The sequence below is a fragment of the Delphinus delphis genome, chromosome 19, assembly GCF_949987515.2.
Source record: "Delphinus delphis chromosome 19, mDelDel1.2, whole genome shotgun sequence".
Classification (NCBI taxonomy): domain Eukaryota; kingdom Metazoa; phylum Chordata; class Mammalia; order Artiodactyla; family Delphinidae; genus Delphinus; species Delphinus delphis.
The window spans coordinates 11813774-11838329 of record NC_082701.1 but is presented as its reverse complement, the minus strand read 5'-3'; the positions used below and the strand labels follow the sequence as shown (position 1 = coordinate 11838329).

General features: G+C 61.0%; 1 protein-coding gene across 4 annotated transcripts in view; it reads right to left on the bottom strand.

The window, feature by feature from the left end:
- The window catches only part of BAIAP2 (BAR/IMD domain containing adaptor protein 2), a 70955-nt gene that overhangs the window by 16122 nt on the left and 30277 nt on the right, over positions 1-24556 (bottom strand). For all 4 annotated transcript variants that reach the window (XM_059997502.1, XM_059997499.1, XM_059997500.1 and 1 more), the window contains exons 4-7: positions 13688-13749; positions 12923-12994; positions 12156-12293; positions 882-1034 (exon numbers count right to left, since the gene is read on the bottom strand). In XM_059997502.1, coding sequence (XP_059853485.1) covers positions 882-1034; positions 12156-12293; positions 12923-12994; positions 13688-13749 — 425 coding nt within the window. The remainder of the gene's footprint in view (positions 1-881; positions 1035-12155; positions 12294-12922; positions 12995-13687; positions 13750-24556) is intronic.

Sequence of the window (24556 nt, the reverse complement as noted above, 5' to 3'; positions counted from 1 at the left end):
AGGGCGCATATGCCTGCCACAGTATTGCCTGGGGCCGCGTGGGCGCTGCGGAGGCCCTGCTGGAGAACTGCAGCAAGTACCGCCCTGCTGCCAGTGAGCCCTCGGGGCACAGGGCCTGCCGGCAAAGCCGCACTCGGTGGGGTGGCCCGACCCCCAACCCTGCAAAGGACGTAAGTCCTGTCACCGTCCTTGCTTTGCACCTGTGGTGGCGGCAGGCCCTTGGGCAGGCCCAGGCAAGCAGGAGCCTCTCCGCGGAGGGAGGGCATCTGTCTCCTTGGCAGCTCCCGCCTGGGGACCAGAAGCTGAGTCAGATCAAGCATGTGTATGAGGTGCTGACCCGCAGAAGCCCTTTATGGAAAAAGGACACAAACGAGGGCCTCCCCGGTTGGCTGAGCTGCCTAACCACACCTAACTCTCAGAACGTTCTGGAATGTTCCCGCAGACAGCTCTGACCCCACCCCAGCTCCTACCTGTGCACTACAGGAACAGAAGCCTCAGTGAAGCTACCTGTCCCTGCAGGGGAGGTGTGTCCTCTGGGTCTCGCTGGCCCCGGGGGCCTAAGCTGGCCTCTGTAGGGGTTCCCTGGCACTGCAGCCCCTCCCAAGGAGCTCGATCCCTGGAGGAGACCCCCTTAGCGGGCTGTTAGTGTGAGTGCTCTCAAAAACACAGCCTGCAGCTTCTAACGGGAGTCTTAAAGCATCTGCAGCTTTAACCTGGTAATTCTCCTTCCAGAACTCCCGCCCTGGGGAAATCCAAAACACATGGGATGTTCAGCACAATGTTCCTTCACAACAGCTCCAGGCTGGACGCGTCCTGGTGCTCCCGGGGGAAGCAGTCGTTTCGCCAACAAGGGCTCGGCCCCGCGCAGAGTGAGCACCCACCTTGGAGTGGTAGGCGGCGGAGTTCTTGGCCACGGCACACTGCTTCTCCACCAGGAAGCAGAACCTCCTCCTCTCCTCAGTGAGAGCAGTCTTGTAGCCATCGGACACGTAGCTCTCCAGCTCCCCCTGCTTGTTGCCGATGGCGTCGATGTACTGGGGGTGGGAGAGGGGATAGAAGAGGCAGATGAGCCAGCGATGGGACAGCGCGCGCTCACCTCCAGTTCTGGGTGGCCCCACGGAGGGGGAGCACACCTCCCGGCCGGCGCACTGGTGTGGGGCTTGGCCGTGTGACTCACCCTGGCCATGGGGCTGCCCTGCTGTGCCACTGCCCCCTGGTGCCCCAGCAGCCGTCCATGTGGGGACCATGCTGGCAGGTTGCTTGGTGAGGCTGGTGGCGGTGGTCACCTCCCTTGGACCCGGACTCCAAACCTAATAAAAGCCACCCTAATGCTCGGTAGACCAGGAAAGCTCAGCTGGCACTGTGCTGGAGAATGACTAATTCACACCCAGATCCCATGGGGTGGGCAGAGAACGCAGACACAGGAGACCCCGCTTGATACTGGGGCACCCCAGAACGTTCTCTGCAGGTTGGAAAGTTTCAGTAATAAAGTACCAGCAAGACTAGGGGCAGCTGTCCCAGGGGGGCCTGCAGGCCCCTCTCCACGTCTGGGTGTGGGTCTGCAGGGCCCAGCTTCCCGGGTGTGGGAGCCCTGCCAGCCCCTTCCTGTCTCCCCTCTCGCCCCTCCACGCTCCACACGGGGCACAGACTCCCCGCCCCAAGCTGGTGTCGCTGTCCTTTGGCCGGCCAGGGAGCAGCCTCTGCCCAATCAAGCCCCATCCCCGGCGGCGCGGGCAGGTCCAGGCCACGAGGGGGCGGCCTCCCCCGCCTGACTCGCCCGGCTCCTCCACCAGCTCTGACTCAGCGTGGGTGGGCGGTGCGGAGCCGGTGGGCGCAGTGCAGGCTGTTCCTGTCACCTCCCCTCCCCTCCCCTCCAGCGCGCTCAGCTGGAGGGCGAGGGCCTGCCTGCCGGGCGTGGGCCGTCCCCAGCACTCTCACCAGTGCACAGCTCAGCTCAGTCAGCGTGAGTGAGCACACTACCCCAGGCAGGGCCTGCCCAGCGCCCTCACCAGGACTGGGACCCTGCTCCCCCCTCCAACGCCTGCAGATCACCCCGCCTTCAACACTGAACCCCCTCTCCTCGCCCTGGGAGGGCAGCCAAAATGGGCCAGTCCACTACCCCAGCCCTAAAGGAGCTGGCCCTGGTCCTCCTGAGCAGCTGCAGGGCCGCCACACCTCGGGGTGGGTGTGCCTGAGAAAGTCTGTGCAGGAGGAGAGAGGCCTCCAGGGCAGCCCTGCCTCCACTGCCGCGGCCCCCCACCCCAGCAGCCCGAGCAGCTCCAAGTGCTCTCCTCCGGGTTCTGAGATGCGTGTGCATCAGAGCCTGCAGCCCCTGCTCCTGCAGAACACCCCCTGCACTGTAGCTCCTCCAGGAAGTAGGGGAGCAAGTCTGCAGATTTGGGGTGCTACTGGGGGCCTGTGGAGGCCACCGTGGGCAAGGCTGTGCTGTGTGGGGAGGTCCCTTCAGATGCCGCCCACCAAGGGGGAGTGGCTCACACCCGAAGCCCTTATGCGGACAGGAAGCCTGGGGGCGGGAACACCCTCTGGACAGAAGGGCCTGGAAGGGGCAGGGCTCCCTCACAGAGAGGGGGACCCTGATGCACAACCCCGCTGCGCCTGCCCTATCACCTAAACAATACCCAATGCTAGACTGAAATCCCCCGGAGGGTCCCACGCCCGCTCTGCTCCGTGGCTGTCCTACCACGTCCAGGGGATGGTGGGACGTCAGCGTGGCCTTGCAGGCTTCAACCAGCCCTGAATAAAGACGCCTCCCTTGGCCTGTCCTGCCCATCCTTGCATACAGGGGCACATACAGGGGCTCGGCTGGGGTCCTGGGAGCCCCTTAAGGGGCAGCCTCAGGAAAAGTTGCTGCGAGGCTCCGGAAGGAGTTTGGCTTTTAACCCCAGGGTAAGCCCCAGCCGGCCAGCCCTTCACCGGGGTCACCACCTCCTACCCTCCCTGGGGGCTGCTCCAGCGCTGGCCAGGGGTGGGCGCGGGGTGAGCCAGGCATGTGGAGACCCCACGCCCAGGCAAGAGGGGCTGAGACACTGAGAGATCAGCACGGAGCCTCATGCAGGAAGGCCCAAGGGAAACCTCCCACTGTACCCTAATTCGGGACTTTGGGGAGGGCAAGGCACCTCCTCCAGCGGTTACCCCAGGACAGCAGCGTAAACTGGGACGTGGGCCCCCAGGGTCCGCCCGCCCTGAGCCCACTGCTGAGGACGGCTCCTCCTCGTGCCGGCCCGGTGTCCCCGTCCGTCCTGCCGACGGTTTCTGGGTTTTCAGGCTGCGGTAACATCTTTCACCTCAACGCTCCCAACTCCCTGGAGGGGAGAGAAACCAGCTCTGGACGAGATGACGCGGGGCACTGGCCTCATTAGCTGCCTGGCAGCCTCCCGTGCCGAGGGAGGGAGTGGTGGTTTATTTTTAAGATTTCCATTTATTCAAACGAGCCCCAAGAATGGCCAGGAGCAGCTCAGGTCTCAGGCAGGGAACCTGGGGCTACGAGAGCCACCCAGTGTCTTCCCAGGGACCACAGGTGCCTGGGATGGGGCAGGAGAGATGTCGAGCTACACCGGCCAGGAGGGCCAGCCCAGGCGGGGGCCACAAGGACCTGGAGAGCCGACCCTTCCTCCACGGTCCCCACACCAATCATCTGGCTTGGGCAGAGAGCTACCCGGCCAGGACACTGGCTGCCACTTCTGTCAAGGAACGACGGCAGGCCCTCCTGACCTCCTTTCCCAGGACGCTGCCTCCTTGTGGAGAGAGGCCACCACTTCACGGGCAGATCCTAGAAATCGAGGCCAAGTGAGGAGCTTCACCCTCGAACGGGCGGAGGAGGAGGACACACACCCCCGCCCCGCCCCCCGCTGCAGCCTCCAGGCCAAGCTGGCTGCTGGCCGCTGTCGGCAGGGACACTCCCCAAATGTGGAGTGGCCGCGCTCTCCGGGACGTGCAGAGGACAGAACGTGCCTGACCCTACAGCTCTGATGACTTAGCAACAGGCCCCAGAAAACGCCCCAAGCCGGTCCCTGCCACGGGCAGGCACCGTGGCCAGGCTCCTGGCGGCCTGCATCCTCCCTGCCCCCACCTTCCCCTGCTCCTTGCTTAGCGGGTGCTATGGAGACCACACTATAGAAACACCCAGCTGAAAGCATTTAAGACCCACAGAACGCTCCCACTTAGTCACCCTGGGCTGAACAGCCCTGTAATCCGAGAAGACAAAAGTGATCAGAACACACGTCTCCTCTCCTCCGTGGAGCAAGCCAGTGACTCAGAGCGGGGGAGGGGCATTCTAGAAAACACCCGAGGCTTTGGTTTCCCTCACCGGATAGGCCATCGTGGCTTTCCCACGTTTCTCAAAACCCCCAACGCTGCCCCTAACCACTGCAGCTGGTGAATGACAGCGGAATCCTTGGGCCTCAGCTGTCACCACTAGTAACCATTACTCCAAGGAGACAAGGAGGGGACCCGATTAGCTGCGATGTACAGGAAGGTACAGCCAGAATCTGCTGCCCCCAAGCTGCATTCATTCAGCCACTGGGCACCTTCTGGGGGCAGCCCTGCTGACCGGGCCCGTGCCCACTCCCTGGTCTGATGCACCTGGCACCCAGGCCAAGAATAGGGAGGACAGCCTGGGTCAGTGGGTGAAGCTTGGTGAGGGCTGTGGCAGCGGTTCAGTGGATTGTTGGAGGACCCTTAAAAATCTCATTTAAACACAAGAGCTCAGAGCAAGGCTCGGGAGAGGGCAACTGCGCCCTCCTGCCCATGGTCCAGCAGATGCAACAGCTAGCAGGCAGCTCTGCGGGGAATGTGCTGTGCTCACACCCTTAGGCAGAAAGTGCAGTGCCTCTTGCAAGCATCAGGGACCCATGGGCCCCGGGCTTCCTAATTTCCTGAGAAAGGGCCCACAGCCATCACTAGATTGGGGGGTGGGGTGGTGGTGGTGGTCCGTGACCAAACAGATCCCACTGCCCACGCCCTGCGCAGCACACTCACACGCTGGCGTGTCCAGAAAGGATGTGCTGGGAGGGGTGCGCCCATGGGCATCCCCATGCCCAGACCCCAGGAGAGAACGTGGGGCCACTTCTGTCCACACCAGTGGGCTGGACATGCTGACAAAGGCTTGCGGTCCAAGGGGACGGGGTCTCAGCAATCTGTGAGCACGCTGAGCCGAGGCCTCGGGTGGCCACCAGGGAGCGCGCCAAGCCTCCAGGACCCACGCCTTCCAGGTCTGGGGTCTACTCTGCTGCCCTGGGACCTGGAGGAGGATGGAGCCCGGGCTCCTGTGCCCACCTTGCTGGGTCCCTGCCAAGTCTCTGGACCCTTTGGGTCTCAGTTTCCTCAGGGGCTGAGCCAGATCGTCAGCACCCGACATGGCAGCCCCTGCCTCACGTGATCTTGGAGGTTCTGCAGGTACAAAATTCACATCCAGCTTCAAAGACTCAGCAGAAAAACAGGAACGCAGAACACCTCACTAGTATCTGTTACAATGATTGCGTGTCTAAATAACACTCTAGACATGTGCCGCTAAATAAACACTTCACCTGTTTCTTCTCACTGTTCTACATGCCCACCTCTCAGGGTGAAAAGACAGGTGCCGTGTGCCCGGTGCTGCCCCCGAGAGCCCTCCCAGCTCTGACAGCATAAGATGCTCCCGATTTCCCACGGTGCTATCCAAGTAGGCAGCCCAGTCTGGAGGGGGAATTGTGTGGCTTGATCTGGTGAATTGGGGGTAGGTCTGGGAGGGACCAAGGGAAGGGAAAGAGTCCCCCAGAGGACTGAGAATCCTGATACTATCTGTGGACACAGAAGCCCTAAGAGGACGCAGTGGCTTCTGGCTTCTCAGTTGTTCTTTTCCAGGAAGACCCCTAACTGCTTATACCCCAAGGAAAGAAGATGTCCCACTGCTGGGATGCGGTGCCTTGTCCACAGACCGCCTTTCACACTGAAGAGCTTTTTAAAATGAGAACAGCAGATGCATAAGGGGCTTAAACCACGGCCATCAAACTCCACGGGTTAACAGGAGCAGCCTCTGCCATTATCTTTTTTGAAGATCTAAATTATGGTTATTTTGTTTTTGCTTTATTACACATCCCTTGAAATAGAACAAATCTCTCTCTCCCCTTTCTCAGAGGGCAATCTGGAGGCGCCTTCCGGAACAAGGGAGCCCAGCGAGGGGGAGCCAACTGCAGGAACCGCCTGCTTTACTCAGCACAGGCCCCGGCAACAGCCACACCCCACACCCAGAACACTCGAGGCCCCACTCTCTGCGTCTCAGAGAGGGAACGGGGAAGATGGATCAGGGCAGAGGAGGGGGCCCCTGGCAACCTAAGCCCCAGCTGGGTGGGTGGGCCCTCTGCCGTCCCAGCAGCAGAAGCCTGCCTTGGGGCTGTCAGCAGCTCCAAGTGCTGGGCTGCTGAGAGCCTGGCACTGGGCCGGCAGGGACCATCCAGGGCCCTGGCCCTCTGCGCTCGGGCAGAAGGTTTGGCCCACACTGGGGGTGACCCCGCCCCACACCCACGCCCATCCATCTGCCTCCAGCCTTCTCTTCCTGGGCTCTCCCCTCTGCTGCAGTCTTGCGGCCCCTCCCCACAGAGCTCAGAGCCTACACAAGGGGTGGACAGGGCACACTGCCTCCCCGTGGCCCCCACCGGCCGGCCACACACCAACGCGAATCCCAAAGGCACAGATGACTGCTGGGTTTTCTAACAGTCATGGTGTCCCTTGGAGGACGAGGACTCCTGCCTAATCAGAGCTGGGCTGGGGGTGGGGCCAAAGGAAACAGAAACGGGAGAAATCCTTGGCCAAGCCCCTCCGGATCTATAAGGGGATCGTGCACCCAGAGCCTGACCAACTCCACCCAGCACTGCTTTCCAAAGTGCTTCATCCGGGATGGCTCTCGGCACCAGTCCCACCCCAGCCCGGACCCTTCCGTCAGAAGCCCTGGAGACCGCCAGCCAGCCAGGGGCCGGCTGTCCATCAGAATCACCCCGAAGCTTTGAGAACCTGACAGGCTAAAGTACAACCACGCACCCGCATGCCTGGGGAGGGGGACCCTGGGCCAGAGACAGGGCGCCAGACGAGGCCTGTGACCACGCCCTGTCAGACACACGGTACGTCCTCCACTGACTGTCCCCTGTAGCCGCCTCCACAGAGATGGGCGCTTCGGTCAGTGCCTGGTCCGGCGAGCACGGCAATGACCAGAGGTGCAGGGCGTGACCTCAGCCGTGTGGGCAGTACTTGGTGTGCTCCCTACTTCTAGAAAAAACCCTCTGTCCTAGTTTGTGCCCCAAATGCCTCTAAGTGCCTGTTCCCTGACCTATAATTAAAATCAATTCTCTCGCTGGAAATCCCAAAACACAGTCTCAATTATCAGCAGTTCACGAAACTGGCCCAGTCCCACTCACGGGGAGCCCATCCCAGACGGACTGACAGACAGACAGACACGCTCACGGGGGACAAGGCTCCGCCCCATTCAGGAGCTGAGGTGCCTCGGGGGAGGTGTGTAGGTGCTCCAAGGGTCAACCCCTGCCTGGAGGGTGCTCGGGGGCCTCTCTACCCTCCCTGGCGAGCATCCTGCCCACACTGAGCTCCAGTCAGGGAGGGAAAACACATGGACCAGGGGCGCCAAAAGGCTCACAGGTGACCCCAGGGATTGACCCAAGGAAGTCCACCCATCCTGGGACCACTGAGTCAGCCCACACCTGCATCCACTTGTGGGAGCCCTGGGCAGCATATCCATACCTAGAAAGCAGAGCTGCATGGGCTCCGTCGGTCTGGGGTCCCACCTCCTCTACCAAGAGGCGCTGCAGCTCACGTCAGCCCAGGGGCTTCTGTGGCTCGGGGATGCCCAGGTGTGGCCCCTGTGCCAGCTGTGGGGCCCAGGCCCACACCCACCTACACATACTGCCCACTGGGCTACATGTGGCCCAGGCCCCGGTGAAGGTCCCCGGAGTGGAGACCCTGGGGATACAGAGGGGGCTTCAAGAGAGCGGGGGGGGGGGCACGGGTGCCTGGGGTCCTTCCCCACCTCCCCAGGGGCCCAAACAGTCTGGAATCCTGCCCCCACTTGGTGACAGCGTGCAAACACATCTGCTTGGAGTAAGCAGGTCTAGTGGCCAGGATGTCCTGTGGGTCCAGGTGAGGCCAAGCTCTCCAGGGCAGGGCCATGAACTACAGTCTGGACGGACAGAGCTGCCCCCACGGCTGATACGCTACAGGAGTGGACTGCGTGTGAGCTGGGGTGTCGGCCGTTCTACGAAATGGAGACAGGGAGAACAGAGTCCTGCTCTTCCTCAGGAAAAGAGTGTCTTGGGCTTCCCTGGTGGCACAGTGGTTAAGAACCCGCCTGCCAATGCAGGGGACATGGGTTCGATCCCTGGCCCGGGAAGATCCCACATACCGCGGAGCAACTAAGCTTGTGCGCCACAACTACTGAGCCTGAGCTCTAAAGCCTGCAAGCCACAACTACTGAGCCCAAGTGCCACAACTACCGAAGCCTGTGAGCCTAGAGCCCATGCTCCACAACGAGAGAAGCCACCGCAATGAGAAGCCCACGCACCGCAACGAAGAGTAGTCCCCACTCGCCGCAACTAGAGAAAGCCTGGGTGCAGCAACGAAGACCCAACACAGCCAAAAATAAATTAAAAAAAAAAGTGTCTTAAACAGACCATTTCCTGTGACTAGCAGGACCTCAGGCAAGGCGAGGGGCAGGGCCGGCTCAACACACCTGCCCTGCCCAGGCATTTCCTCTAGGGGAAACAGTGGGGAGGGGAGGGGCTGTCACACCAAAAGGTGCCTAAGGCCCTCCCAGCCCCCAGCAGCCACACCTCAAAGGAGACATCAGGTCCTGGCTCCTGGCCAGGTCTGCAAAGGTTCCAAGAACCAGAAGGAACAGACCCAGGTGCCAAAGGACCCTCACATGCCCAGGTGGGCTGGGCACCTCCACAAGGCCACCAGGTAGGCCAGAACTGTCCACGGGACAGGTGGCCAGCATGCCTTCCACGGTCTCACAGCACACTGGGCACCCACCCCCTCCGGCACAGACGCGGGATGAGGGACTCTGAGCGTGCCCCAGTCTGGCCTCTCAGGTTCAGCGCCACCAGGGAACAAAAAACGCACTGGCTGGACTGTCGCTGGAAAGACAACCACAACCGGAATAACATCACATGCCACCTATCACCGCGTCAGCAGCCTGGGCTGGACGGCGAGAGGGACAGCGTGGAACACAGCCCCCAGCCCTCCCTGGGAGGAACTCGATTACTGGGGGAGAACCACTGCAGTAACACCCTCAGGAGGCCAAGGGGCAGGTAGAGAGGGGGTTGGGGTGGGTCTGGGAAAGACAAGGGAAACCGAGGAAGTGCACAGAACGGGGAGGGGTGACCTCGCTTTGCTCAGGCCCCAGGGCCCTTCCCGCTCTGAGATGGGAGGAAGGCCGAGGTACACCCCTCCGAAGCGGGGAAACCGAGAGAGGACATGGAGCTCACCGTGACCACACGGCCAGTGCACACGGGGCACAGCTGGGATCCAAACCCAACGGCCAGGGCCTCATGGCTATGCCCAGGCGGTGACAGGCCACAGGGGGGTGAAGAGGAGGCCTCTGAGAGAGAGCCTCAGGGCAGATACCCGGAGGGGACTGGGCCTCAGCGGGGGCAGCAGGGCTGTGCTGAGGATACAGGGCAGAGGGGAGCCTCAGTTGTGGGGTGACCCTTGGACATGGGAAGAAAGGTCAGCACTGGATGTCTCCCAGGTCCCAGGAGGCCAGGCTGGACATGGCCGGCCTCACCAAGCTGGGGAACTGCTGGGAGGCCCCCCCCAAGGAGAGAACCACCACCCAACTGCCCATACGGAAAGACTAAGGTTTGCAGAGCCTGTGCTGTGTCCCCCTGGCCCTGCGTGGCTGGGGGAGCAGATCCCACCCTCTCGGCCCTGCAGGCCCAGACTCCAGAGTGGAGCAGTCAGGGCTCTCCAGAAGAGAGAGGTCTTGCAGTGGGTGGCAGGGGCTCTGGGGCAAGGGGAGTGGGCCACTGGGAACCACAGGCAGCAGAGCCACGATGACCCAGGCCTGTGTGGCTCCGAGTCACGTAGGAGTGAACACCATGGATGACGCCAGCCCACACGCACTGACGTCTGCCCGGCCTGTCCTCTCCCAGCCACAGGATGCACCGGCTGGGACACGGTCCCTTCTGACGGCTCTCAGCAAGCTGGTCACAGCAGCACCAGCTCGTCCAGGGAGAGGGCCTCGGCACAGGACGGAGCCTCCAAGTCCGTGGCCGTAAAGGGGAACGAAGCACGGGTACGTGATGATAAAAAGGAACGAAGCACTGACACACACAGCATGGACGAACCTCAGAAACGTCACGCCGAGGGCAAGAAGCCAGACGCAGGTCACTTGCCGTCTGATCCCGGTCATGCCGCCGGGGGGCGGGGAGGGACCGGTGAAGACGGGCTTTCTTTCTGGGGCCGTGACAACATTCTAAAATGGACTGTGGTGACAGTTACACAACGCTATACGAACGTACTCAAAATCAAACGGGTGAGTTATATGGTATGTGAATTACCTCTCGATAAAGCTGTCACCAAAAAAAAAGCACCTTAAGGAGCGGGGAGTGCACAGGCTGAACCCCTGGAAAGCCAGCCTCCTGTCCCTGTCACCAGGCCTCCAAACCAGTCCCCAGGGTTCCCTCAGATAGGGCTCTGAGGAGGCCACTGCCCTCCCAGGCAGCGGGTCAAGGTTTTCAGGAAACAAAATGGCAAAACACGTCAAGGATGGGACAGAACAGAAAAACGGACACACACCAGTGCAGGTGTCTTTCCAGCCCCGACCGCATGACACTCTCCCAGGAGCACATCCCGGGCGGGGGTGACTCGGGAGGGTTCCCTGCAGCAGCGCTCTCGCGGCGGGGAGGGGAGGCCTCGAGGTGGTGACGGATTACAGACGGTCTTTTGAGACGATGGTCACGAGACTGTGGATGTGGGGAAACGCGTCTGACTTGGGGAAGGGATGCTAGAGAGAGGCGGGAGTTGAGTCACTGCGACTACATGAGGAACACACCTGAGTAAGGGGCTGCAGGAGACTGGCGGCTGCTTCCCACACGGCAGGTTGCGGTTCTCAGCTGCCGCTGCGCCCCCCCCCCCCATCCTCTCCACTGGGTGCCCCAGGCACAGAGGGACGCAGAGGCCGGGCCGCCCCGGGGGAGCAGGAGGCCTGCTCGTCTATGCCACACTCAAGTGGGCAGGACCGGCCTCTTGGCCCTGGCGTGCTCCAGAGGTGCTTGCGGGCAGCGGTGTGGGCACCATGGGGCATGCGCGGGCACCATGCACAGAGGGCCCCAGGCAGTGCCCCCAGGCTCACTGCCCTGATCACTGGCAGGAAGGGTGGGGCTTCAGGAGGTGAGGGGTTCACCCCAGGGGTCACCCCCATGCCTGTGCCCAGGGGAAGCTTCCACTGCCGACCACTGGGGGCTATCCTGTTCCTCCTTATCTGAGACGTGCGACCTTGGAGAGCAGCGTCTGGGCCTGATCTGTGTCAACTGGCTGCAGGGTTCTGGTGAATCAGGTGTATCAGGGTCGTGCCCGTCACAGGCCACGCTGTCCTAAATCCTTGCCCCTCACCCCAGCATGTAACGCCTACAACCAGGGCTGCCCCTCCCGTGCCCTGCAATGCCACCTGCCTCACGCTGAAGAGTCACTGAGATGCTGGACCAGCCAGCATCTGCCTGCCCCGGGGTCTCTGGGTCTGTGCTGGGAGCAGGCATTCACAAGTCAGTCAGAGTAACGGTCTGGGATCTCTGGCCGAGGTAGGAATCAGAGCAACAGGCAGGAAGATTCCGTCTGGGTTCTGCTCCTTCGGTGGAGAGCCCTCTGGTACCCACCGAGGCTACAGGATGGGACTGCTGTCCTGCTGGCTCCGGGACGCCGGGCACCCAACCACCCAAAATCCCCCAGGAGAGTGGAGCCTGGCTCTGCCCAGTTTCATCAGGAGGGATCAGCCTCGCCCCCCGAGACCAAGAAGGGTGAGTGCTGGGGACAGACAAGAGCGCCTGCCCTTCACCACTCACTAAAAGGCCCGAGGAGTCCCAAAACCATGACCGGGGACCCAACACTCCTGTGTCCCCAGGCAGAGCCCCCAGCACGCGGCGGCCGAGTCCCACCTGCAGCTCCTTGTCCGAGTACTTCTGGGGGTTTTTGCTCCCTTGGCTCTTCTTGCGGAGTTTCTTCAGCTCGGCCTGGCACTTGTCCAGTGCATCACCTTTGCTCCTTTGCTCCGTCTGGTATTTCTTCAGCGCAGCCTGAGATTCAAACAACAAAACCACGGGCAATGAGCTGGTGCGCCCCTCCCGCTCTCAACTGGGCCACAGCAGCCCCGAACCTGTGGACGGCAGGAATTGTGCAGCTGCAAACCTGAGGCCTCAGCTCTGCCCACCCTGGAGGCAAAGATCAGGGCTGGGAAAACCAGCCAGCCTCCCTCTCTCCCACCGAGCCTCGAGCCTCGCTCTCTCCCAACGCAGGGCCGGAAGTGCCTCAGGTCAAATCATGTAATGAACACTGACAGAGCCCAGCCCCTCGCCCTTCTTGTCAACCTGGGAGAGGTGACAGGGCAGGGTCAGGGCATGAAGAACTCCAGGAAACGACAGCAGGTCAGAGGAGTTCACACAGGTTCCACAGGGCGGCTGCCTCACATCGTTTTTACAAAAAGCGGCCGAGAGGCGGGGGTAGTGGAACCTGGCATGTGGGGCATCAGACGCAAGAGTCCACTCACGGGGTCACATTTAGTTTCAAATGGGCATGAATGTCAGAGGAGCTGCAGGAAACCCACAGGATGGAGAGCTCACAGGAAGCTCAGACAGGGAAGGATTCACACACAGCAGAGCCCAAGCAGCTCAGGGTGACCAGCAGGTACAGGGTGGGGGCTACTTACGCTCAGGTACCTGGAGTCCAGCTCCACCTTCTGCTCCAGCTGCGTTAGCAGCTCGTTGTGAAAAGACTTCAGCTGGACATGGAGAGAAAACAGCCGTCAGCTCCGACGTGTGGCTGTCCCGGGAGAGGGGGGGCGGTCACCACGACCATGGCACCTGGGACGCTGGGCACCCCAATGGGCGAGAGGAGCTTGTCTGATCCAGGAGCCGATGACCCCGCAGCGACAGGTGGGCCCCGCGGGGCCACGCGGCCCCGGGAGTGAGTGCTGAACTGAAGCCTGGCCTTCGACAGGCATGGAGCCTCGCTTCCCTCGGGGAGACAGAGACCGCCTCCCCACTGTCCCTGCTCTCCCGTGCTGGTGGGTAACATAGGCATAAGCTGACACGAGCCGTAGACCTGCTAGGTCCTGGCAGGACCTACAGTCTCGGTGCACCTGTGCTTCCCCAGGCCACCACTCGAGATGTCCCCATGTGGCCCTGCGTGTGAGCCAGCTGAGAATAACACCCCATCTTGGCCGTGTCCTTTTCTTCCAGGTCCGTCTGTATATCCTCAGCCCCCATGGTGGTCACATCCCTGGTGTGTGACTTCTCTCTCAGGCCCTGGGGACACCCCCACCTCTCTGGGTATGACCACAGGAAGGCACATACTTCCCTAGTGGATGCACGGCCACAGCACATGCCCGGCTCTTCCCCTCGCCTCTGACAGCGCCTGCTCACCTGCATCTGCCCCTCCCTCCCCGGGGTCGCACTGGGAGGCTGGGACTCACCATTTCCTCCAATTGATTTTGAATCTGCCTGTGGACTTCGGCCATCTGGAAGAGAACGTCCCCTGGGAGGCAGATGGCAGGAGAGAAAAGCAGGAGGAAAGTGAGCTACTCAGATTCACTGTCTTATCACTCCCTCCACGGCTCGGGAGCAGGTACCAGTGGGCCAGGCACTGGGGCTGCTGTGGTCTGGGGACCGGCGGGCAGGGGGAGGGGTGCCTCTCCAGGTGATGCCGCCAAGAGGAGATGGGAAATTCTAGAATGACAAGGATACACAGTGGCTTGGTGTCTCTGGGGGTTTGGGGGCCTCAGGCATCTGCACTGGATCTGAGATTCATGGCAGAGGTAAGAAGATCGGAGACCCTACGTTTGCAGGTTTCAACCCTGCGTGCGACCCTGTGAGCACATGCATCTCCTCTCACAGGCGCCAACCACCAGCGGCCCACCTACCTCGGGCCCAGGCAGAGGTAGCCACAACACGTAGCCCCTGTGCGTCCCGGGACGTGGCGTGGAAGGAAGGTGGCCGTGAAAGGAGGGACCCCACGGCCCAAGACACGTCATGGTCAGCAGAGTCCCGACACCCACCCCAAATCAACACTGTGGAACAGAAGCTCCGAGCTGGGGCACTCATGGTACCTGCCTCCGAAGACCCTCAGGGCCACTGCCCACACCCACAGGGTCAGCGTGAAGGACTTCCTTGCACAAATGGCTCATTTCCTCCTCTGCAGAGGGTGGGTCTGGAACGGGCAGTGTGAGCTCCATTCATTTCATTGGCAAATATTTGCTAAGCAGCCACTTCTAGCGGCAGGCACTAACCATGCGCTGTGGCCACGTGGAGGAGGGCCCGCCCCTGCCCTCGGGGGCAGTCACCTGCTGACTAACCCTGTCCCAAGGTGCTGCTTACACCAGGACGACCCTCCCCTGCTCACATCCAGGCCACTCAGGGGTCACGTGACCCAGAGGATCCTGTTGGGGTCAGCCACAATGAGCACCTCTGGTCCCCATGAGGCCAGCCAGAAAGCAGAACAGTTCCTGTGGCCCCTGCCCTAATGGGGTGACGCTGCCCACCCTCCAAGGTCATAAGGACAGCACGTAGATGATCCCCTGGGGTCGCTTGCCCTCCCAGAAGCACAGCTGGGTTCTGGGGACGGCCAGCTCCCGGTCATCGGGCCGTTCGGTCAGCTGCTGGTGCTCTTGTGGCCCTGATGACCACAGAGCACAGTGATCACCACAGGCAGAATTAGGGACAGATCGCCAATCCTTGGGGCAGGCTGCCCGAGGTCAGTGGGCTGTTAAATGGCCGCAGTGCTGGCCTCCGCTGGCAGGCCCCGGGCCTTGCCTCCCAGGGTCACTCTCTGTTGCTGGAGTGCACGCGAGGGCGGCCTCACCAGCCAGCGGGTGTCCCGCCCCCGTCTGAGTTCTGAGTTCTCACTCTCAGTGCGCTGCTGGGCTGAGTGCCCAAAGGCCTGGCTTCGCCTCGGATGCACAGATTTCTGTCGAGGGAGGAGGAGGAGGGGAGAAGAGTGCTTCCGAAGGAGCCCCAAGGGTCACCTGTCAGCTGGGAGGAGCCACGGTGTGCCAGGGGCTAGGCCCTGCAAAGCCAACCGCGTGTCCCTGTCAGGAGACAAGGTCGGGGGAGTTCCCTGGCGGCACAATGGTTAGGACTCCATGCTTTCACTGCTGAGGGTGCAGGTTCGATCCCTGATTGGGGAACTAAGATCCTACAAGCCATGGGGTGTGGCCAAAAAAAAAAGAAAAAGGGAGACACAGGCATGCCGGTGGGTCCCCTCCGGATGGGGTCAGACCACACATAGTTGTGGTTCGCTGGACCCTGGGCTGAGTGTCCAGCAGGCTGCCTGTGCCGACAGTGCGAAGACCCCTTCCCAGGCACCACATGAGGAAGCACAGACCCCTGGGGGGCCCAGGCTGGCACCCAAGGCACCAAGTTGCTTACAGCTACTGCAGAGAGAGGAAGACGCCCAGGCCCAGCCTGAGGCTTCGAAGGATGCTTGCGGTCAGGGCCAGTGCCACGCCGTGTGAGCGTGAGTGAGTGGGTAGTGTCTGTGTGGTGTGAGTGGGGGAGGGCGTGTGGGTGCCAGAGTGTACACGTGTGTGCATGTAGGTGCCCACGGTGTGCATGGGGGTGAGTGCGTGCATGGATGCAGGGGTGTGGGTGTGAGCGTGTGTGGCTGTGTTGGGCGTGGGTGTTGAGTGGGTACACGTGTGGCTGTGTGCGCCTCAGTCTCCATTCTCTCTCCCCGCAGCCCTGGGGTGCTGCTATGGCCCCGTGGACGCGCGGCTCCAGGAAGCTAAGTGACCGGGCTGTGACTGGGTGGGCCACAGGGATCAGAGCCGGTCCACACAGGTCTGCCTCTAGGACCATGCTTGTCCATGAGCCGGGAGGGAGAGGACGGAGCGGGGAGATGCACGAGCAGGGGCAGACACCAGAGCTCCTGATGCACAAATCCCCTAATCCAAAGTGATAAACATTTACTGAGCACTGCGCATGCTGGCAGGGCCACGGACACCAGCACCAGGGCACAGGGGGAGGCCTGGCGGGGGCCCAGAGTCCCTGGAAGTTACTTTCCACTCAGGCTCCAAATGGCAGCCTGACCTCAGGCCTGACAGTGCTGTTGGGTGTGGCGGGGCAGGGGGGGCGGCACCTGGGGACAAGAAGGCCCCGCCCCCACCGCGGCTGCCTGGGGGCAGCATGGTCCATGGTCAACCAACCACATACACTGAGGGCTGAGCTGCGGCTGAGCAGCCCCAGCAGGATAGGATGTGAGTCTCACTCATCCTCTCCTGGCCCTGACCCCACTTCTACCCCGTCCCGACCCCAGGGGGCGGTCTATGAGTCAGGGAACTGGCCGAGGACAACAGGGGACAGAAGGTGCCTGGTCCCCGCCCTTGGCTGAAAAGGAACCACCAGGACAAATACAAGCAGGCAGCCCAGGGGACAAGGCCAGGCTGCCACCACCCTGACCTGACCTGCTCAGACCCGCAGCTCCCGAGTGGGATGAGGCTCCCGGCATCGCCACGGCCTTTCCGCATCCCCAGATCCGATATGCTTGGAGGGGATGCTGTCCTGTGTGTCAAGGGTGGCACGCACAGAAAAGCCAGACCCACAGGTCACCCTCTGGCCCTGTGGGCTCTCTCAAGGGACATGAAGTCCATAAATAAGACACAGAGCAAGTGGCACCGGTGCTCACGCTTGAGGCCCCAGAATCGTAAATTAGTGTCCGGATCAAACTGAACACATGTATTTCCTTGAACGGCCACACAAAACTAGTTGAAAGAAAACATTTGAAAAATAACAACAACAAATACCAAGTCCTTTAGATAAAGAATTCCCGTTGCCAAGAAGAGTGTGTGAAGCTTCTTGAGGATTCTGGACACTGCACCGCATCGCCTCCGCCCACCGGAGCCTCCGCCTGTGTCCCTGCGCACGCATGCGGGGAGTGGGCACATGCTCTGAGCTGCAAGCCAGTGGCTGCCACAAGCCGGTCCACACGGGGAATTTTTAAGGTGCGTTACACAAGCAGCTGCAGGAAGCCACGTGTACATGATGGTGGTGTGAGCGTATGGACCCTGGAGCACTGTGGGGGCACTGGGCCAGCTGCAGGGGGCGGTCACCCCTGCCCGGGGATGAGGCTGTGCCCCGAACTAGGCTTCCCAGGAATGCGGGGGGCCTCAGGCATTGGCACGGACACTCTCTCGTCCTCTCACCCAGGTCCCTTCCGGGTCCTGGGAGGCGGGCGAGTGAAGGTCCTTGGAGCCATGGGGCCGGCCAGAGCCTCCCCGCTTCTCTGGGCTCAAAGGCCAGCATGAGGTGGGGACACTTTCCCAGGCCCACCCCATACGTGGAGGAGGAGGCCACCGGGCTTTCTACCAGGCCTCATCTGGGAACCCAGGTCTCGGTCCACAGCACAGGTGGGCCCTAAACTCGAAAAACCAGGTTTAAAATAGAGCCCAGACCCAGCCTCGCCAGAGCAAAGAGCGGGGGAGCAGGGTACTCAGTTGTCACCACCGATGGGACCGCCAGGGTCTCGAGGAGTGTGAACAGAGGGGGAGGCAGGCAGGTGGCCAGGCCCCAGGGCGCCACAGGAGGGGAGCGGGCAGGCCACCCTGGCACTGAGGAGGGGTTGGGAGCAGGCCATCGGGAGCAGGGACAGGAGAGGGCACACTTGGGTGCCATGAGGCTTCATCCAAGACAAAACCACCGACAGAAACACAGGCATCTGAGAACGAGGCGACGCCCTCCCACCCAGTGTTTACCCTGTGAGGAGGCAGCCAGGTCAGCAGTGAGTCACCTCCGGCTGCACACCCTTCAGCTCTGAGTGTAAAAATTCCTGGTACTCTTGGTAACCTTTAACACCAGCCTTGTGTCTTTGGGTTAAGAGTGGAACTCGGTACACATGGCAACTCCCCTCCCCCAGGGAAGGGGCTGGGGCAGCAAGCGCAGGAGCGCGCACACACACACACACACACACACACACACACACGCACATGTCGGCACATGCTGCACTTCCTCACCGACACAGGCGACGTGCTGTTCACCTCCCTCCCCTCCAACACAGTCTGGCTGGACACAGGCTGCTTCTGTCTGGTGTGGCTAAGACAGCACAACGTCGGGACAGCCGCCACCACCTTTGCTCTGCATGACTGTGGCCTGGGAGCCTGAGCATCCTGCAGACGGTGCGTGTGCCCCTGAAGAGAGGCTGTGCGGCCTCGGGAGCCAGGGTGTGCCCTTGTCCCCCAGGGTGGTGGCCTTGCCCTTGGTGACAGGGGCAGAAAGAACTGGTCCAGCCTTCCAGCAGGGACAGGGCCCCCAACAAGGACACAACACTGGAGCTGGGGTGGCTGGACAGGGAGGGCTGAGGCCCAGGCCTGCGTAGCCCCTCACAGGCCACTCTGTCCTCAAGGAGCATCCACCACTCCTAATTCCAGAACGTTCTCATCACTCCAAAAACCTGTCCCCAGCAGCAGTCACTCCCCTTTCCCTCCAGCCTCGGGCAACCACTAATCTACTGTCTGTACGGATCTCCCTGTCCTAGGCGTTTAGTATCAGTGCGATCCCGTGACACAGGCCTTGGTGTCTGGCTTCCTCGCGGAGCATGTTTTTGGTGTTTGAGGCTCACCACGTGGCAGTGTGGCAGGGCCTCATTCCTTTCCCAGCTGGATGACATTCCAGGGAATGAGCCGCATTTTGTTTATCCAGTCGCCCATGATGTCCATCGGAGGACATTTGGGCGTTTCCACTTTCAGGCCGTTACAAATAGTGTTGGCTGTTGTGATAATCAGCTCTCCTTAGGAAGCAGTTTTATTTTATAATAACTCTGAATTCTTTTTGTACACAATCTTTGCAATATGATTTTTGAGGTTTTTTCCCATCAGCCTAGAGCAAGAGTCCACTAGCCAGCAGACCCTGGGGGGAGGTGAGTAAAAGGGGAGTCTCCAGCCAGTACTGTGAGCACGTGGGGGCTGGGGCCTCAGAGCCGCCAAGCCCTCCCAGGTTCCTCCAGAGCCAGACCGAGCCCCCCACTGCCAGGAGGGAGCCAGGGTCAGCGCCCCTCCAGGCGCCCACTGCCATCTCTGAGGGGACCGCTCCCTGCTCCAGGCTAGTCCAAACGCCCCTGGGAAGATGAGGCTGCAGATAGGAAGAGGAATTGATTCCACAACAGGAGCCCGCCTCTCTAGCAAGTCTGGGTGACTCAGCAACCCTCTCGCTTCCCAGCTGAGTGGGGAGGTTGGGGACTGTCTGCGGGGGACCCTCTGCCCCCGCTGGCCACCCCCAGCAGGAACTGGCTTCTGCCAAACCTTGGGATCGTGAGCCAGAGCGAGCACCACGGCTCAGTCGCTCTGCTTCTTTTCCTTAAGTGTTTTATTTCACCACCGATATGAAAAAATTCCCAACAGACTCTCAAAAATGTTCACAGCCCCTGGCAAGAACCTCAGTACAAGGACAAGGTGGAGGGGCCTGGCACTGGCCAGTGTGAGTGCTGGCCAGCACCTGGGGACCGAAGGCACCCACTGAGGGGAGAAAAAGGCAGAAGCTAGCGACCCCGTCAGCACAGAGGGGCCGGGGCGATAAGCTGGAAGGTGCAGGGCACAGCTGAGGAGGGGGAGGCCCAGGTGCAGGAAGGCCCCACACCCGGGAGGATGGCAGTGGGGCAGACTCTCAGCAGAGCAGTGTTGGCAGGACCACAGCTCACAGGAGGGGAAGGGGCGGAGCTGCTCTCGCTTGGAGCTCCAGGCAAGGTCAGGACTCGAGCAGGGCAGCACCCCGCTGTGACATGGCCCCGTCTTAGCAGACGACAGAGAGGGATCAGCCACCCACCCCGGGTGCTCTCAGAACTTGTAGACGGTTCGGAGGAGCAGTCGATTTACACGTGTTCAGGGATGTAGGACCCACCACTGACATCTCAGACCTCAGAAACATTCAAGTGTTTCCCCAAACTGGGCTCTTTGGGAAAAGATAAAAGATTCCAGAAGACTAGAGAAAATTACAGGTACCAGATTTTTAAAAGGGACCCACTCTAGAAATTGCAGGTTGGTGTCTTCATGTGAGAGCTGTTACTGAGATTAAGGTGACCCGCTCGCAGCCTGGGGCACTCGTTCACCTTCATCGTCACCACACTGACGACTGCGCTGTGAGCACCTGCTCCGTGCAGGTGCCGCTCCAGGTGAGACAGTTAACCAGAGGCCCTGCCTCTGTGGTGCCTGCATTCTTTCCTGGGAGAGGCAGACAAAACGTGGGCCAGTGAGGAACGAGGAAGAGTGAGGGGCAAGTGGGCCAGGCAGGTCGGGAAGGAGGGCCGCTCGAAGGCCGGGAGGACGAGGATGCCTGTGGCTGCAGATGGCACAGAGATGGCGGGGAGGTCTGGCAGGGAGTCTCATCTCACTGATTCTCGAGCCCCAGACCAGCACAGGTGTAGCCCCACCTCCTACCTGAGCTCCACAAGGCACCAGGCAGTCCCCCAGGGCACTGAATACTGACACAGGGGACCTGAGTGTGGCTGGAGGCCAGGTCTACAGCCACACCCAGAGGGTTCCATCCATGGCCCGGGAGATCAAAGGGGCCGTGAATTTGTTCTTATCAGCGCTTAGAAGACAGACACTCTCCTCTCAGTCCAACCTCCAAACCTCCCGAAAGTGGCCAAAATAACAGAGCGGGTACCCGCTCACCCCTCACCAGGTTCCCCGGCTCTCTTTCCGACACATGCACCCAGGTAGCCGTGCACACACTTTTTGGCGGAACCACCTGAGACAGTAGTGAACATCACGGCGTGGCCAGCATGTCAGCTTCTGCACCTGGATAGCACGGACTTGTGTGCACAGGCCCACGGCCATCCCGACCCAAGGACAGCGGCCACCGACACAGACCCTCTTCCTTCAGCACTCGCACCTCGGAGCCTGGGTGCCCAACTCACTGCCGCCTGTGAGCTGCTCCCCAACCCTGGACCTCACGTGCGGCTCTTCAGGTCTCTCTCTGTCCCTCTCTCTCACTCTCTCTCTCTCTCTCTCTCTCAATAAGTCAGCGTACTGTTTATCTAAATGCTGCTCTGTGAGCATCTGGAACAAGTAAGTCATAAACAGGCTTAATCATGGGTTATGAGGACTTAACCTTCAGCGGCACCGGAATTCTTATCTTTCCTCTGTGGAGTCGGGAGTCTTCAGCCTCTCTAATCCAGCAGAGTCCTCTCGAGTTGCATCTCTCACAATGCTGACATTTTTAAAGGCTCAGGCTGCTTTTCTGGTTTTTTCTTTCTTTCTTTTTTTTTTTGCAGAAAAAAACACATGTTCTTATAATCTGCAAATGACAAGAAGCTGAGAGGGAGCGTGGATCTGGGAGACTGGGAACAAGCCGGGGTGGGAGCGGGGCTCAGGCCCCGGAGTCTGGCCGCTCACAGGCCGGCGCCCGGCAGATCTGTGCAGCTCCCCACCTTGTTCTATGAGCCGAGGGTGGACCAGACTCCACCTGAGGCCCCCTCCTGGGCCATAATGCTAGACTCCTAATCCCAAAGGAGCGAGGACAGGATTTCAGGAGAAGATGAGTTATCACCATTTAGGCTTAAAAAAGAACACATTTTTGCCAAAGCAACACAGACCCGAGAAAGCCTGCTTTGAGATGGTTCTCATGAAGACAGCCAGCGGCCTGAGCTGACCCCCAGCAAGAGTGAACAACAGCACGGGATGAAGAGGGTAAGGACCCGGCTGCCGGACCCCGGGGCTGGGCACAGCTGCATGGAGGGCCAGGTCCCCCAGAGCACTGTGACCCCCACAGCGAAGCATCACCCCCGAGATCAGTGTCCAGAGGGCAACCCGGTGAAACTCCTAAAACCTGATTAACCCAAGAAGCGGGAGGAAGCTGGGGACCTGGGGTGGGGGAGGTCACAGAGGGCAGTTTCAACCTCTGCAAGGCACAGGCGGCTGAGCCCTGGCTGGGGGAGGGGTGGGAAGTGTGGAGGTGGGGAGGGGCCTCCTCCAAAACCCACTGCCACACAGCAGGACCACCCCCCAGGGCAGAGACCAGCCTCCATCCTGGTGCCCGTCCACCAGCCAGGGGATGCCTGTCAGGGGGGCCGCCTGGGGGTGACAAGTCCTGATGCCTGATAGTCCAGGCATCTGCGGGGAAAGGGCTCCAGGCCTGCCTGGCTGACCTCACTGTCTCATGGGTTACGCGTACATGTTTGTGCCTCATCCCGGGATTAAATCAGTAAGACCACGTGTCTCCTGATTAGGGGGTTGGGCTGACAAGGCACACGGCACAGCCCCTGCCCCAGAGCTGGGCAAGTGTTTGCCCCTGCCAGTAACAGTGACAAGGACAGCCAGGAACCTGGGTGCAGCTCCACCTTGACACCAGCGGTCCTGCCACACACCCCCTCTTTCTTTAAGCAGGAGGATGGTGGGTGAAGAGGTTCAGGAACTGGGCAATAAGGTAGGGAAAGCCCCCGGCCCACATGCATGTTCCGTCCTTCTGAGGAGCTGGGCCCCGGCCGGCAGGAGGGTACGACCCACGTGTGGTCAAGGGCACCACTGGTGCCCTTTTTTCCCCTGCCTATGCCCTTCGTCCCTGATGCCAAAGTCAGGCCTGGGCAGGGGTCCCGAGTGTTTGGTCTCTTGCTCACAACCCCCATCCTCACACCTGTGTCCTTCCCACTGTGAGAGGGCCGTGCCTGTCTCTGGCCCTGGCCGTGAAGATGGGACACTGCACAGGGCTCTGTGGACAAGAGCCTGGGGGGCTCCCATGAAGGCACAGTGTCAGGGTGCAGGGGGAGCTGATGCTACGAGAAAGTGGGTGTCTTCAGCAGCATTACAAATGTGGTGGACGCTGATGAGAGCCCGGCTCCCCAGCTGCCTGGACCTGGACCTCTCAGACCATGCTGGGCACTCCCAGAGCATAAGCCTTCCAGGACAGGATCTGAGAACATGTGGGAAGGATGGGAACATCCAGTGCCAAGTCCCTGCCCACGCGGCTCATCCTTAAGGGCTCCCTGTAACCTGCTGGCCCCCCGCCTAGTAGACGTCAAGCCAGATCACCCCAGGGCATGAGCACCCCAGCCAGATTCCCAGCCCAGACGGGTCCCCAGGAGCAGCCTTATCGTGCGTTGGGGAGGGTCCTACCATCCCTCCACCGCCAGGAGCCGCCTCCCGAGGCCCCGCCCCAACTCCAAAGTGGCTGATACTGCTCCCTCCTGGGGATAAAATTGGGCCACCGGTCAGGGGGCAGCCGAGCCCCGATGCAGCTAGAAATGAAGCCGTCTGAAAAGGCAGGGTGGCCCAGGGCTGTCGGCTGCACCACAAAGATCAAAGTCCTTCCACACCTGGGGTTACAGTGCCAGGTCTCTCCAAGGGAGAGTGGCCCTTCTCTACCGGCACTGCCACGTCAGGCAGGGGCTGGGGTTCACCGAAACACCAGGCTGGGGTGGCCAGGAGGCTGTGGCCCAGGTGGAATTGAGAGCAGAACGTCCGCACGGTTACTGACCAGTAACAAGCCCACTGACCAGTGCAGGTGTCACATGAAGGATGATCTGGGTGGGGTGACGAGGCACGACTGCAGGGGTGCCAGGACGGCCCCTCTGCTCCCTGATCAAGTCCAGCCAGGGCCACCTTAGCAACCCTCCCCCCGACTAGAGGAGCCCAACAGAGTGTGAGGGGTGGAGCTTGGGGGACCATGGTGAAGACCAAAGCAGCCACAGGCCTGCCGGGAGCCCTCACCCCACCTGGGCACTGACACCAGACCCCTGACTACCTCTCCAGGAGAAGCAGAGGTGAGACCAGCACAGCCGTGACTCTGCGACCATGAGACTCACGTGTGCGGGCGTGTGCCGCGGTGGGGTGGGCAGGAGTTCTCCGCCTCCTCCCAGGTACAGCAGCCCCAGATGGTGCTGGGCGCACAGAGAAGGTGTCTGACCTTCCTTTAGAGACTAAACCTCCAGCCCTGTCTTCGCAGAGCTGGACTTGAACCTGGAGAGCAGGACGCACTATTACTGCCAAGTGGTCATGGCGTTCCTTTTGGTCACTGGCAGCCACCGAGGGCGCCAAAACACTCGTTTCTTGAGGATCTGTCATTTCAGGAGGAGCCAGAGCTCCCGTTCCCTGCTGGTGGCCAAGGGGCTCTTGAGCCAAGGGGTCAGCTGCTCAAACTTGGCTGGGAGCGCCCGCTGCCTCCTGAAGCCTTCTGAAGCAAATATCCATAATGCTCAATTATTCTGGCGGCTTCCAGAGCGGAAAGGCGCCTCTGAGAGCTCATTAGCATACGCCTGAACAAGGCACAAATATAGAGCTCTCGCGTTCTGGGAAGACAGACAGCCAAGGGCTGCGGGGGTGTCGCGTCGGCCTTGAGAGCCAGCGGTATGGGATGCGGAGCTC